The sequence below is a fragment of the Nipponia nippon genome, unplaced genomic scaffold (assembly GCF_047370975.1).
Source record: "Nipponia nippon isolate SJK-2023a ecotype South Korea unplaced genomic scaffold, ASM4737097v1 scaffold_1, whole genome shotgun sequence".
Taxonomy (NCBI): domain Eukaryota; kingdom Metazoa; phylum Chordata; class Aves; order Pelecaniformes; family Threskiornithidae; genus Nipponia; species Nipponia nippon.
The window spans coordinates 141,175,870-141,189,366 of record NW_028262290.1 but is presented as its reverse complement, the minus strand read 5'-3'; the positions used below and the strand labels follow the sequence as shown (position 1 = coordinate 141,189,366).

Sequence of the window (13,497 nt, the reverse complement as noted above, 5' to 3'; positions counted from 1 at the left end):
TTGTGAGTCCTTAATCATAAGCAGAGTGTAGGAGTATATGGCTTGGATGGTATGTCCATCATACCATGAACATGATTAAATAGAAAGTAAAGACATGTAGTTTGTAATTTTTTTACCTGAAATAGGAGGGGCGTAAGTGATGCATCTGAATTTGTGAAGAAATCTGTCCAGTCTAATGTTTAGTATCCAACAAACATAATATTCAAGCTTATCAAGGTTTTGTTGCAATTCATTGCTCAGGAAGGACACTCAGTGTTTAGAAAGCCACGGTTACATCAGTGGATGAAGATGCAATTCAGAGGGAATTGATTGCTTTGATTAAGGGTTTGCTCTCTGTAGAATCCATGGTTGATTATTTTGGTGGCTATGTCGCCATCACTGTTGCAGAAGCTGTTAGTATTTTTTAAGACTTTTATTGTAACTGTAATGCCAAAGCTTTTATATCATCTTGGATATACATTTTTGGGTTAGCATGCAGCACCCGCATGGTAAAAGCTCACTAGCCTTGCGGAAGTCAACTGTGGACACTGAAGTAGCAGTGGGAAAGTATGAACTGTTTTCTACGACAGTGTTAGTTTGAAGTGCTAATTTCCAGACTTCTCTGAGGACCTTTAAATAATAATGTAATGTAAACTGCATTTGTGCAGCTGGACTCTGCCCTTGTTTATAAGTTGTGAGACTGTGCTTCTTCACAGCAAGTGAGACAAGGATAACCTACCATTGCCACTCAAACAAGCAATATATTTTACAGTCTTGTCTTTACCCAGCAAGGCCCCTTCTCAAATTCATCCCTTTACCTGACAGTCTCATCTTAGATATCTGTACTGCGTATTTATCTCTCTGATAAAGTTGATACTCTTCACCTAATGAAGATCTGAAATCACAGTGGCTCTTTGGAGCAGAGTGGATTGGGGAGGTAGGACAGCTGCTATCTAAGTTTGTTTGTTTATTTTTAAACTACTTCTTTATACAGCATTCAATCTAATGGGATATCAGCCAGGATGGCTTCTATGTACTGCTGAAGTACAAGTATCTATATCATTGAACTGACACGGTGTCTGCATGTCACAGGGCTGGCTGCATCCCTCTTTGATGGTGAGATGGTGCTGACCATTAGACTGTGTGCCTTTACTTCCGTATATATGTATACGTGTATATACTTGCTGTTCCATAAATATAAGAGGTGGTTAATAAATGGACCAATTGAAAAAAAAAAAGGCACTAACAAATAAACTTGGCAGTTTTAGACAGCGTTTCGTTAGCTGACTAAAATCAGGCATTTGTCAGCTCTCAAATACTTTTGCAAAGGAAACTGATATACGCAAGCACCTCAGCTGTATGAATATGGAGGGTTGTGTATGGTTTGTTTTGCCTCTGCAAAAAATGAACACAATTGTTAAGTTTCACAATATTATTTTATTTTTCTGTAGCATATTACATCAGACAGCTACATTCCATGCCTTGCTGATCTCTGCAAAGCCCTCTGGGAAGTCATGCTCAGTTACTACCGAACGATGCAGTGGCATGAGAATCATGACCAAGATGAGGCAGCAGCTGTGTCTTCTGGTAAGAAACTGTTCTGGAAACAAAACTTTTGATATTTGGAAGTAACTTTTCTTATGCTCAAGTTGTTAATTTGTGTGTTGGTACCTTTGTGTTCTTACCTTCAGCATTATTGCTGATGGTATGCAGTAAGTACTTAAATACTCACTGGATTTTTGTAGTCTTCAGTGTAAGGTTCATTTTTTTAATGAATAAGTGTATGTGCCATTATTACAGATATAAACAGTTTTATTTTAAACAGTGCTTATTGTTGAGTTGGAAGTCAGCTGTGGTAGGTGACTGAAAAATCTGAGGATTTTTCCCTTTAATATAGGACCAATGTGAAATTTCAGATTTTTTGATTAATGTTGAAATTTTCACTGCATATTAAGCTTAGTAGATTGGGATACTGGGTTGCGTACTAGGAAAGGTGACCAAAGCAACAGGGAATGATTCTGTTGTAAATGCGTCATGATTTTCAGGAAATCCAATTTCCTGATTGTTGTATGTTATCTATACTAGTGAATCCATCATAAGATATGGTCACAATTTCCTTGATAGCCTTACAGGAAAAGGCAAATGTTTCAGCTTAAAATATAATTTTGGCTTTCTTTTCTTTTTGTTCCAATTTGTGGTTTTCAGGACAGAGGTACAAAACCTTCATCTATTGTCTGTCTGAGTCTTCCTAAGTACGTTTTGCTGGACGTATTCTAAATTAATGTAAAATGTCTGAAGGCAGACTTTGTTTCCCCACTCACCCAAGATGCTTTGTTTGGCAGAGGGCAGAGTGTGAAATTTACAATATTAAGATTTATGCAAAACTCCTATTTATTTGGATCAGATAGGATTGCTCTTTTCTTTCTGAAAAGGAGGCTCCTGTCAAAGGACAAGGACTGTAGGATTGCTGCTAAAGTTATTCTTCCTTGCCTGATTTGCATAAGACTTGTATCCTTTATGTTAGATGATAAGAAGGGGAAAAAAATTGGAAGTAGAAGTAAAGAACAGATCTTGGAACACTGTGCTTCCTACAGTGTATTTGAAATCCAACATTTCTTTCAAAAGTCAGATTTATTACAGATTTTAAATGTTAAAAAAGAATGAAATTTATGCTAATTAACATTGTCTTCCTACTTTAAATTTGAAAAATTAATGAAAATATTTTCTTCGGAGTGTCCTTCCCATATTGTGTGGAATCTTAAAAACATTTAGAAAAAAAATAATTGTGGATTTATTGAGACTGTTATTTCAGATTAAAGTTTTTATATCAGAATTAAAATTCAGAGTTGAAATATTGAATTTTGAGATGTACCATGTGAAGAAAGATTCTGAAGTTTTGAATGAATTTCCCATTCTCAATAATATTTACTTTTAAATTTAAAATAACTTCAGATAATTACACTTCCTTCTCACGTTTTCATTTTGTTGTGATCTTTGCATGTGTAAAATAAAGCAGGTTATCATAAAGAGTTTATTGCATGGAAACATTATCACAGTAGACTACTTCTCAGCTCCAGATGTAACTTTAAAAGTAGTTTCCCTTAGTGTGATTACTTGTGATATCCTGAAGAAAGAAAATCATTTGCACTGCAAAACCTTTTAAAGAAACCATTGAGCCTAATAAAGTGGTATATTCAGTCACATGAGTAAATGCATTGCTTTTTAAATGCGTGCCAGAGCGTTTTGGTATGTTTACTACTAATCCACTAAATCTTCTGTCACTCATTTTTTAAGTTTCTGGAGATGTTGTGGCTTAACTGAAATGGACAGCTAGAATATATTTGAGCTACTGAATCACTTTTTCAAATACCTCAGCAATGATAAAGCACACAAAAGAGAATTTCACAAGTATAATTTAATTTCAGAGGGACTATAAATACCTACCAAACATCTGTTTTTTCTAGAAGTCACTGCTCATGCTGTAGTAATTATTAAACCTGTACATGGAAGTCTCATTCCATATTTATCGATTTAATAGCTGTAATGTGTGCTAAAGCCAAAGAATAAAATTCCTGTAGAATGGGCAGGTATGTCAGAAGGAACCATGGAGGCTGTTCAGGAGATTATGCTAAAAGTTTTCCCTCAGTTAAATCCCACAGACTGCTCCTTCTGTTGCTCCAGCCTTAACTGGTGTGTGTGTATCTGGCTTTTATCATTTTGAGAACTCAAAGCTGTCCCCCAGTATATTTCTCTCGTTGTGCAAGTTAATGTCAGCTGTCTTACAAAGTACCTTAAACGGGTCAAGGGCCTCTTGATTTCAGGGCACAAACCCGGCTGTAGAAGTGAGAAGCTGGACTTAGAAGACAAGAATTATACAGCTCTTTCTATTTTAATAGTGAAGCTTATCCAAAAGAAGTCCTGCATGGATTATGGAAAAGAGGTTGCACTTCATCTAGGTTGTGTGTCACATATTTGTGATTATTAATGCCTGTTACAGATGTTAAAATGTACTTTGCATAACTTGTAAATAATTGCCCTTCTGCATTTCTGAGGAAAGAGGAGTCTCTGCTTTATATCTTTAAATATTCTGCTTATTTGTGTTCCGAAAATTAGTCTAGTTTGAAACTGAAGAACAAAATGGAATAGAAAATACTTTCACAACAGGATTTTTTTTGTTTGGAACGTTTATAGGAGAGAGTCTTTTTTTAGTTTTTTTTCCCTAGAATTGAGTTCAGAATTTGCAGTTGTTCTTTCAGTTATAGTGTGGACTGGTCTTTGGAGATTACTTTTTTTGAGATCAATTAAAAAAATTCTTTCTTGGAATAAACTAAATGAAAACAGATCATTACCTCTAGATACAAATGCAATCCTAAAAATTTTTAACGCATGAGACATATTTTAGTACCTTTCATGAAATAGGAAATACTAATGAGATTTAGTTTGCTGAAGTGTTATAACAGAGTAGCAGTAAATCATAGCGAAATGTATGGTATTGATAGTTCTATGAATCATCAATAATAACACTTAACTAATTGCTCTAATATACCATTGGAAAGATAGAATTAAAGTGTTCATACATAGGACTTGTTTAATCATACTGAAGATAAAATTAGTGAACTAAAAGTATCAACTCCGTAGCATGAAATGAGTTCTATGTCATATTTAATGAACTGCTGCTTATTCTGTAATTTTGTTGTTCATATAGTAAACAGCAAATTGCTGTAATATGGGTTTTCATCCCTGAAAATAAATGGCTTACTGGAAAATTTTCTGTTGCACTGTCATGGTCAAAGCATTGTTTGCGTTTGTAGTATAGAATTGAAGAAAAAATGAGTTTTAAAGGGACCTGTGCAGGTCGTTTTGTCTTCCTTGCTCAAAGCAAAGTGAACTTCAAAGTCTCATTGGTTTGTGCGAGGCCCTGTCTGGTTCAGCTGGATTTTCACATGTCATAAAATTTACTGTGATGTTAATGTAATTCACATATATTCCCGAGACACTAATTTAACAGAATAACTGAAACTGAGCAGTAAAATGATCACTATAGCATTTAAACTCCTGATTTCACAAGTGTAATCCTAGTTATAAACAACTCTAATAGCTTAATAGATTCAATGAAATGCAAGAAGAAAATGTTGCAAGAAGTAAATTGAATATCAACCATTTTAATTTTCAAAACATTCCATTTATAATACTGTGTAAATTCTGTGCAAGATCTGCTTGGTATTCAAAGAATGAAGCTAGAGGACAGTGATTTGATTGATTTCTTCCCCCCCTGCTTAGCGAGGATTGAACAGAACCCTTTTGTTATGACTGAAGGTTGCCTTTATGAATTTTGGAGAAATGCTGAGAAACCTGAAAAATTACTGTATTTAAATTAAGCTTCTAGCAGAAGAACTTCTGGATGCTTCTGATTCTCATTTTTATGTGAAATTATGAAAATTTATGTATTCTGCTACCTGTTCCAAATTCTTCAAAGCAAGAAGTGTAAATGATTTTCAAGGAAATTATCCTGAATTCATATGTTTGCATGTATGAAATTAGCTGCAGTACAGTTCATTAAAAGACTGGATACAAGACCTCTTAGCATGACTGGCCATGAACCAGGAGCACCAGGAGATTGCCAGAGAGAATATTGCGTGGATTTTTATTGAACAATAGCATCCGTATGACTCTGTCCAACCATTGCTTCATAAATGGCGGTTTGTGAGGACAAGGACTATGGTCTTAATCTTGAGAACAGGTCAAAGATACTGACTCGTTTAGGCTTGGCTTCGCTCTGCAGAAGTATAGAAGAGAGGAGGTTGCAGAAACTTCTAAAGAGCATGCTGTGACTAAGATAGCTGGTTTTGTTTACTCATATAGTCAGAGAAAGGATAAATCTGTTTAGTGTTTCTCCAGTTGGGTTATTCTTTCTGTTTATGTTTTGCTTAAGCTTCCATGACAAATCACTTTTGAAAATGCGTTTGTCAGAATTATTGCTTTCATGAGAAGAGGAGCGTATTTAGGTACAGTTACTAAATTATAATTTACGTATACAGTAGCTATTTGTTTTATGATTTTTCTTTCATAAGGAAAATTTTCTTTGAGTGCCCTACAACAGTAGATGTAATATGGAATTATGTTTGAGTCTTGTTTTCACATCAAGCAGGCTTTTATCTTCTCATTTTGAGTAATTAGGGTAAATTTTCAGTCTGCCTGCAAAAGCAGTCTCAAAGACTTTAAGCAGGAAAGAGTTGAATACAGCTTTGCAGCCTTGGAAGAAATGAATATCTATCCTTAATATAAGTCCAAATTCCAGAATATATTTTGTTATAATTTTAATTGTGAGGAGGAGTTATTCAATTAAAAGTACCAGAGCTTTTACATTCTGCCTGCCTATACTATTGTACTGGTTCTGTATTCTTGAGGTCTAGCCTCATGGGCAGACTAATTTTAACTTAACTGGCTTGAAGGTTCTTCTGGGTAGTGTTCGTATGTTCACTTTTATAATCCCTAGCTTTCAGATGAAATTCCCTCAGTGTTTGATAAAGATCATAGTTTAATAATGTGTCCAGACATACCAAATAGGTCCACTTGAAAGAAATTAAGCAAGGCCAGTATCCTTCTCAGTAACCATATTCCCCACATTTGCTTAATTTAAATGGAGCTACAGGTGTTGAAGGCTTCATATTTTTGTTGTTCCTATTAAGCTTATATATTATATAAGCATTCATATAATAGGTGATATATGTATTTAGAATAATTTTTTTTTTTTACTTACAAGGGAAATGCAAATAGTTCTTGTTCTCAAGAATCATAGAATCGTTAAGGTTGGAAAAGACCCTTAAGATCATCGAGTCCAGCCGTTAACCTATCACTGCCAAGTCAAGCAACGTACTTTGAAAAAGTTCAAAGCAGAAAACAGGTGGTTGATGGGGAGAAGGAAGATGCATATCATGCTCTTCTACTTACAGAGTCTGGCTTAGGACTGGGAGTATGAGACACTGGTAAGGGCTAATTAGGATTAGTGATTGTTACAGAAGGAAATTCTGCTCACTGGACAGTGAGCACCGATGATCTGAAGAAAATACGGTCAGAACATGGTCAGACTCTGCTGTGGTCTTTTGTATTTCAGTTTAATTGAATTGTCAGTATCTGACACCAGTCATCACCATTCTTGTTCAGTGGATGACTCTTTCTTTCCTGCTCTTAAATATGCAGTAGCCCAGACGATGCTGCAGAGGTCCGTTCTACCCACATCTGAAAAGGCTGGTTGAAGTCTTGTATCCAGCCTCCCATTCCTTACTGGGCTCATTAGGAAGGTGCTCGCAGTATGTACGCGATATTCACCTAGACTGCATGGTCTGGATTCAGGGCAAGGCTTGACATGGAAAGAGCGCTTTTGTTGTTGACAAAAAATTTCTTAGTGCTGGCAAATGGAGGGCAGATATAGGTTCTTTATGGTTCTGGACTCTTCAGTAGACAGAAAAACTAGACATGAAAAATTGCTGCTCTCTTTGAGGAAAGTGAAATTAAGCCAGGAGGCTTTCTGGAAAAAAACTATGAAGCCTCATAATGAAGAACTGCACAGGTCAGTCAGGAGTAGCTCTCACTGTGGTCCTGGTAGCGTGTTACTATCTAAGGAACACTGTTGGGACAGGGATTCAGTACGCAGGTGGCGTTCTTGTCCTTGCTAGTTTTGAACGACTGCGTAAAATCCTGTCCCTGCGTTAATGAGATCAGCTCATGAATGAAAAGCTGCTGGAGCTGCACCTGAGCTGTCTGGCAACATCACGCAGTTTAACAGCTGAATGTGCTTCGCAGCCTTAGTGCTGTCTCCCTGGGTGGAAGCTGCGTGTAATCCCACTGAGGTAGTTCGGTCCGTGGCCTTGGATCACTTCCAAAATTCTTGCTGAGGCTAGAAATAATCCCCCCCACCCCCCCATACGCGTTCCACAAGTTAGGGCTGGCCAAGGCACTACTGCCAGTTGTGGAGGAGCTGTTAAACGTTCTACTCTTTCCTTTACCTTCCTGTTTGCATTATAGCAGTGATGTATCTACCTGGTCATGAAGTCCAGTTAAAAAAAGAGTCCATCTTTCAGGAATGTAATCTAAGTCAATGTTATTAGGTGTGCCCTAGTCTGTTAGACATGTCCTGTTGCTCTCCAGGTAGGCCCAAATTATAGATAGGGATTGTCTTTCCCATGATATCACAAGAAACTTTCTTCCCTGACCCCCAGTTCTCTCTCTGTGTTCCCCTAGGATCTGGGCTTTGTGCTGTCTGTTCCCATGAAGCTTAGGCGGCAGGGATGAGACTGCCTGATGCACGTGCAAAATGAGAGCTTGGGGCTGGGTGGAGGTTTTTGAGAGGAAATGCTGGAATCGGGGAAAGAAATGGCTTTGAGTTGGGAGTCTGTGTGTGGAGGCAGAGAGGTGAGACCAGCTGGGCCAGGAACAAGGGGGTGAATAGTCTTCTCAAGTACTGAAAACTAGTTGGATGTTGCAGAAAAGATGGAAAGGTAGGTCTGAGCTTCATGGCAATGCTGGGGTACTACAGGAAATCTTAATTCTTCTGTGTTTGCAGCCTCTTGAATGATGGGGTAGAAGGAAGGCTGTATGCTTCGTAATATCCCAGTGTAATATTTTATGTGAATTTTTGTCTTTCATGTCAAATCACTAAATGGTTTGGGCTTTAAAGGACGTGCATAGTTTTTCTCCTTGGCAGGAACAGCGGCGTTTTCTTATCATGGGGAAAGTTTGTATGTATAGTCTGGCTGAGACAGAGCTTTCCTGTGGTTAGTCATAGGCTGTGAAGCAAACTGCATGATACTGTGCCATCATAGACTGCAAGCGTAACCACAACTGTACGCTCACAAACTACATATAAAATATTACCTTCTCTTTTTTAAAATGGAAATAAAATATATTTTCTCCATGGGGAGAGAGAGGACCACATACAGGAGAAGTTTACCATGCGTTACAGTGCTTTTTTTGGAAAGTGATCTAGTGCTGTGGGATTGAAGGTTTTAGAATTAAATAAAATAATTTGGAAGAATGAAAGACACCTGATTATAATTGACATTATCTCATGCATAAACATAGATTGGGGGCGGGGGGGAGGAAAGAGCATGCTATATTGTTCGCATAGTTCATGGAAAAAGTTTCAGGATTTTTCCTCAGAGTTGCAGACAGAACTTACTGGGGCAGAAAGTTAAAAATCTTGCTTCTGAAATTTTTAACTTCATGATTCTTGTCTACAAAGATAGAATATCTTAGAGAATCTTGTTGTAGAGAATAAGCAGTATTCACTTCAGTATTCAACTTCATCTTCTGTATTTGAAATATCAGCATCTGTTACTCTCATCTCTTTTTTTGGTTTTTATTGAATGGGGCATCTTGCTTACATAAAATCAATCGGAAGTTCTCTGGGTCTGCATTAGCATACAATATTTATATGTGCTTTATTCATTTCCTTTCAAAAGTTTAGAGCAATGGAGCTCTTCTGGAGTTTGCATAATGGATAATATGATAATGACTAAGGCAGAAGTTTCATTATGGGTAGAAAACGAGAATACGTTTCAAGGCTTTTGGAAATATCTGCAACACTTTTCACCTTCAGTTTCAGATGGCAGCAATGTGATTGGAACTGAAGAGAACAGTTTTGACCGCAGCTATGTAAAAAAGAAATTGGAACATGGGCTTTCACGAATATGGCAGGTATGTTTTCTGATTTTTTTTTTCCCCTAAATATTTATCTCCCTGCACCCCAGTATTGCTAACAGTTATATTTTACTGATCATCTTAAAGAAATCTCTCCAGGGATTTTTTTAAGTGATTTGTTTTGAGCTAAATATATCAAAACCATGGCAATACAATTTCCGTGACTCGGTTACTACTTGGTTGTTATGCTTACAAACTCGGTCAAGATACTAAAACATACTAACATGACTTTCAGCCTGATTCCGGTTCTCCCAACCTGTGTCCACAATCTATTTTCTTCTCTTGTGCTTATCTCTGTTAGCACAGTCATGCTGCTTTATGTTGCTGGTATAACCATAGATATGGAGAACCTGAAGTCTTGCAAACTTGCCTGGTTTCACAGTGTTCCTGGTCTGACTGCTGGATCAGTTTGATGTGCAGTGAGACCCCAAATGTATGATGAAAAAGCTGTAAATTTTTTACGTGGCTGAATTGTAATCCAAAGCTCTGTTTTTGCAGTGACAATAAAGCATCTAGGATTGACCCTGTGTTATAGAGTTTTAAAGAAACTGATTATAATATGATTTTAGAAAGTCAATGAGAAATCATTCATGTTACAGAAAATGGAGTTCTACTCTAAATCTCAAAAACAAGTTATAACTGCAAACAAACCGAAAAGTGCTAATGAATCAGGCATCTGAGCCTTCACCTTTTTGTCTTTAGTGTATTAAGTATGCAGAAACTTGTTTGTGTTTTGTAGGATGTTCAACTGAAAGTGAAAACATATCTTCTGGGAACAGATCTGTCTAACTTCAAATATGACGACTTCATATTTGTACTTGATGTTATCAGCAGGTATACTGACATGGTCATAAGACCACTTAATACATGTGCACAAACTTGAACTCTGATAAGACAGCACGGTTAATTAAGGCTGATATTTACATTCTGATGCCAACTTTGTTCATATCTACTGATATTTTAAAGAGCACTTCTTTATGTGGGAGTTTATGAGGACGTACTTGGGAGACGTAGCATAAATTGCTTTGCTGCTCAAGTAGTGCTTAAGTACGATACGATTTCAGTATTGTCCACCTTTAAGATTTCAGATGTGCAGATCTGGCAATTTTGATGTTTCTAAAAGCTTTTAAAGGGACTCTCAGTCAAGAGCAGTAAAATACTGTGGTACTGCTAACCTGTACAGTATTATATCCTTCTCTTTTGGTAATAAAATGATGGATTCAGACTGTGAGCTGTACAGCTTGCCCTGCGAAATGGGATCTCAAAAAGACATTTATTTTGCTTATGGCTCTTTGTCTCTATGTGTATGGGACATTATGATAGGATTTGGAGGGAAATGAGACATGGACTTTTGTAAAATGAGTGAAGTGTTTGCAACTTAACATTGGTACTCTGCTTTTATGGAGATACATGTACACTCATGGTAATGAGTGACTCTTGTAATTCAGGTTGGAACAGCAGTATTAATAAATCAATAAATATTTCTAAACTTTGTTTTATTGTTACAGGCTGATGCAAGTTGGAGAAGAATTTTGTGGCAGTAAGTCTGAAGTTTTGCAAGAATCTATCAGAAAACAAAGTGTTAACTATTTCAAAACATACCACAGGTGAGATGCATATGTGCAGTGGATGAATCTAATGGCATTTATTTTTGGTTGGTTTAACTTTTAAATGCTTTCCAAAGGAATTCCATGGCATAATGTTCCTGCATTGAGGTTGACAGTGGCATATGTTTCACGATGAGAATAGGGCTCTGAACCCTGGAGAAAGGGAGAGGGTGGAGAAGCCTTTGCTTCCACTATGCTTGTGGAAAACTCTAGTTCTGCAGCAGGCAAACCAGATAAAGATGAACACTTTTTATGTAGAATTTCCGTAGTTTTTCAGGCTACCTCTTAAGCTGTCTCCTGGGATCCTCAGGATGAATGCCTCTGAAGTCTGTACTTCCCAGCAAAATCACTACTCCTTTTTCTATGGCATTACGTAAAAAGAGCTGATCATGGCGTGGCTATGAAATGTTTTTTTCAATATGCAATTTTGTCTTATATCAAATGAGATGTTTAGAATGAAGTCCATCCTTTTGAGTCATGTTTTCATAGTTTTTCATTGGCAGTATCTGATTATCTTTCAGTCAACTCTGCTGTCATATCTGAGGCGAGTCATATCTGCTGTCATGTGCAGGCAGTCTCTGGCCTCAGATATGATATATGGCTATGACAGCTTCAGGACTTGTCTGTCTGTTTGTTTTAATTGTCTTGATTGCCCAAATGTTTTGGTTTGGATGATTGACAACTCTTTCATTCTAGTTATCTTGCATTTATCTTCTTTCTGGGTGTAAAAAGCTAGGAAGATATGAGAAGAAATACAACGTTCCTTGCTCTAAGAAACTCTTACTTTCCCAGTCTTGATCTGTTGTCCTCTGTTGTATGGGAGCTGTCGTACAACTAATACATCCAAACCTATTTGGTCTGAGACTTTTTGCCTAAAATCCGTAAAGTATGAAAATTATGACAAGAGAACATGAGACAGTGTCTAAATTCAGAAGCTGAGAACGTGGTTTGGAATTTCTTCCAGCTTTTGTAGTTTGTAACTAGGATTTCTTTCTGGGCATTTGATGAAGATATCAGTTCCAGTTGCCTGAAAAGCTTGAGCCTTAATCAGATACACATTATGTCTTGTCAGGAGACGAGTTGATTCAGATGCCATACCACCTATATTTATTTCTTGAAAGCATTTCTGAACCCTGAACTGAATTTTGTGAACTGATTTGGAAACTGAGCTTGCAGCTCTAGGTTCAGAAGAGCTGTTTTGGTCCATCTAACTGTCTTTTACTACACTGATTTACCACATAATACCTTATGTGGTTAAGTAAATGGTTTTGCTTATGTTGAAAGGCCCTGTTTATCAGCTTAGGGAATCAGAGACTGATTTTCTGAAAGGTTAAGGAACATTGATGAAATATATATAGAAATAAACATTTTTTGAAATAACTTGTGTTTTTTATTAAGGTAATGTTTGTTGTAATTCTTGTGAAAATAAAAGGAAATACTTATTCATATGATTCAAATTATGTGAACCTTTTAATATTTTTTACGTGTTTTATGCTGTGTGGGTATTGTCAGGATTAATTGGCTGATGTTTTCATCCTCAGAAGGAAAAATATAAAAAACCTCTCTCCCAGCTATATCCCTTGGGTTGATTTATATAAAAGCTTTAAGCATCTTGCCTTTTCAGATCAAGCTAATGTGGCTTTCACTCCCCTTGCATATTTAATTGGAGGGGGGAAAAAAAAAGCTAGTGCTTTTAAGGATTCATTAGTACGTAAAAGCTACATACATAGAGCTGAAATGCTCAGAGCCCAGGAGTAGTCATTTCTTTGAATGTGTAATTTGACATATGTGGCCTCCTGGGCGTTGTGGTGTTTTAGAGAACTGCCAACATAGAGAAAGCATTCAAAGGAACTGGTCATGTCATTCAAAAAGCGTAGAAGAGCAATGTAATGCTAGAGCGTACATGAAGCCTTTTTTGGGTAAAAGTTGATTATTTTGAAAAATTAGCAGAGAACATAAGTAAGGCAATCTTTGGAATGCAATTTTCTTTTTGTTCTGATACGTTTGTAAAAAGGTGTGTTTGATCACTAAAGCTTGTCAGAGAATGAATGCATCAGACCTTCCATGTGTGCTGCTTTCTAGACTTGTATGCTGGTGAAAATGAAGAGCATTTGTTCAAGAACTTTGTCAGTGCCTGGATTTCAGCTTTGAAATGATACAGAAACTGCTGCTGTGTGGCTTCTAAATGTTTGGTTTTCTATGACTCTTTCTC

The 13,497-nt window shown here is 36.9% G+C and overlaps 1 protein-coding gene across 1 annotated transcript in view; it reads left to right on the top strand.

Moving 5' to 3' along the window:
* Positions 1 to 13,497, top strand: part of VPS50 (VPS50 subunit of EARP/GARPII complex) — a 97,885-nt gene that overhangs the window by 37,196 nt on the left and 47,192 nt on the right. Inside the window, exons 13-16 of the mRNA XM_087774818.1 lie at positions 1,431 to 1,566; positions 9,578 to 9,675; positions 10,418 to 10,512; positions 11,187 to 11,285. Coding sequence (XP_087630944.1) covers positions 1,431 to 1,566; positions 9,578 to 9,675; positions 10,418 to 10,512; positions 11,187 to 11,285 — 428 coding nt within the window. The remainder of the gene's footprint in view (positions 1 to 1,430; positions 1,567 to 9,577; positions 9,676 to 10,417; positions 10,513 to 11,186; positions 11,286 to 13,497) is intronic.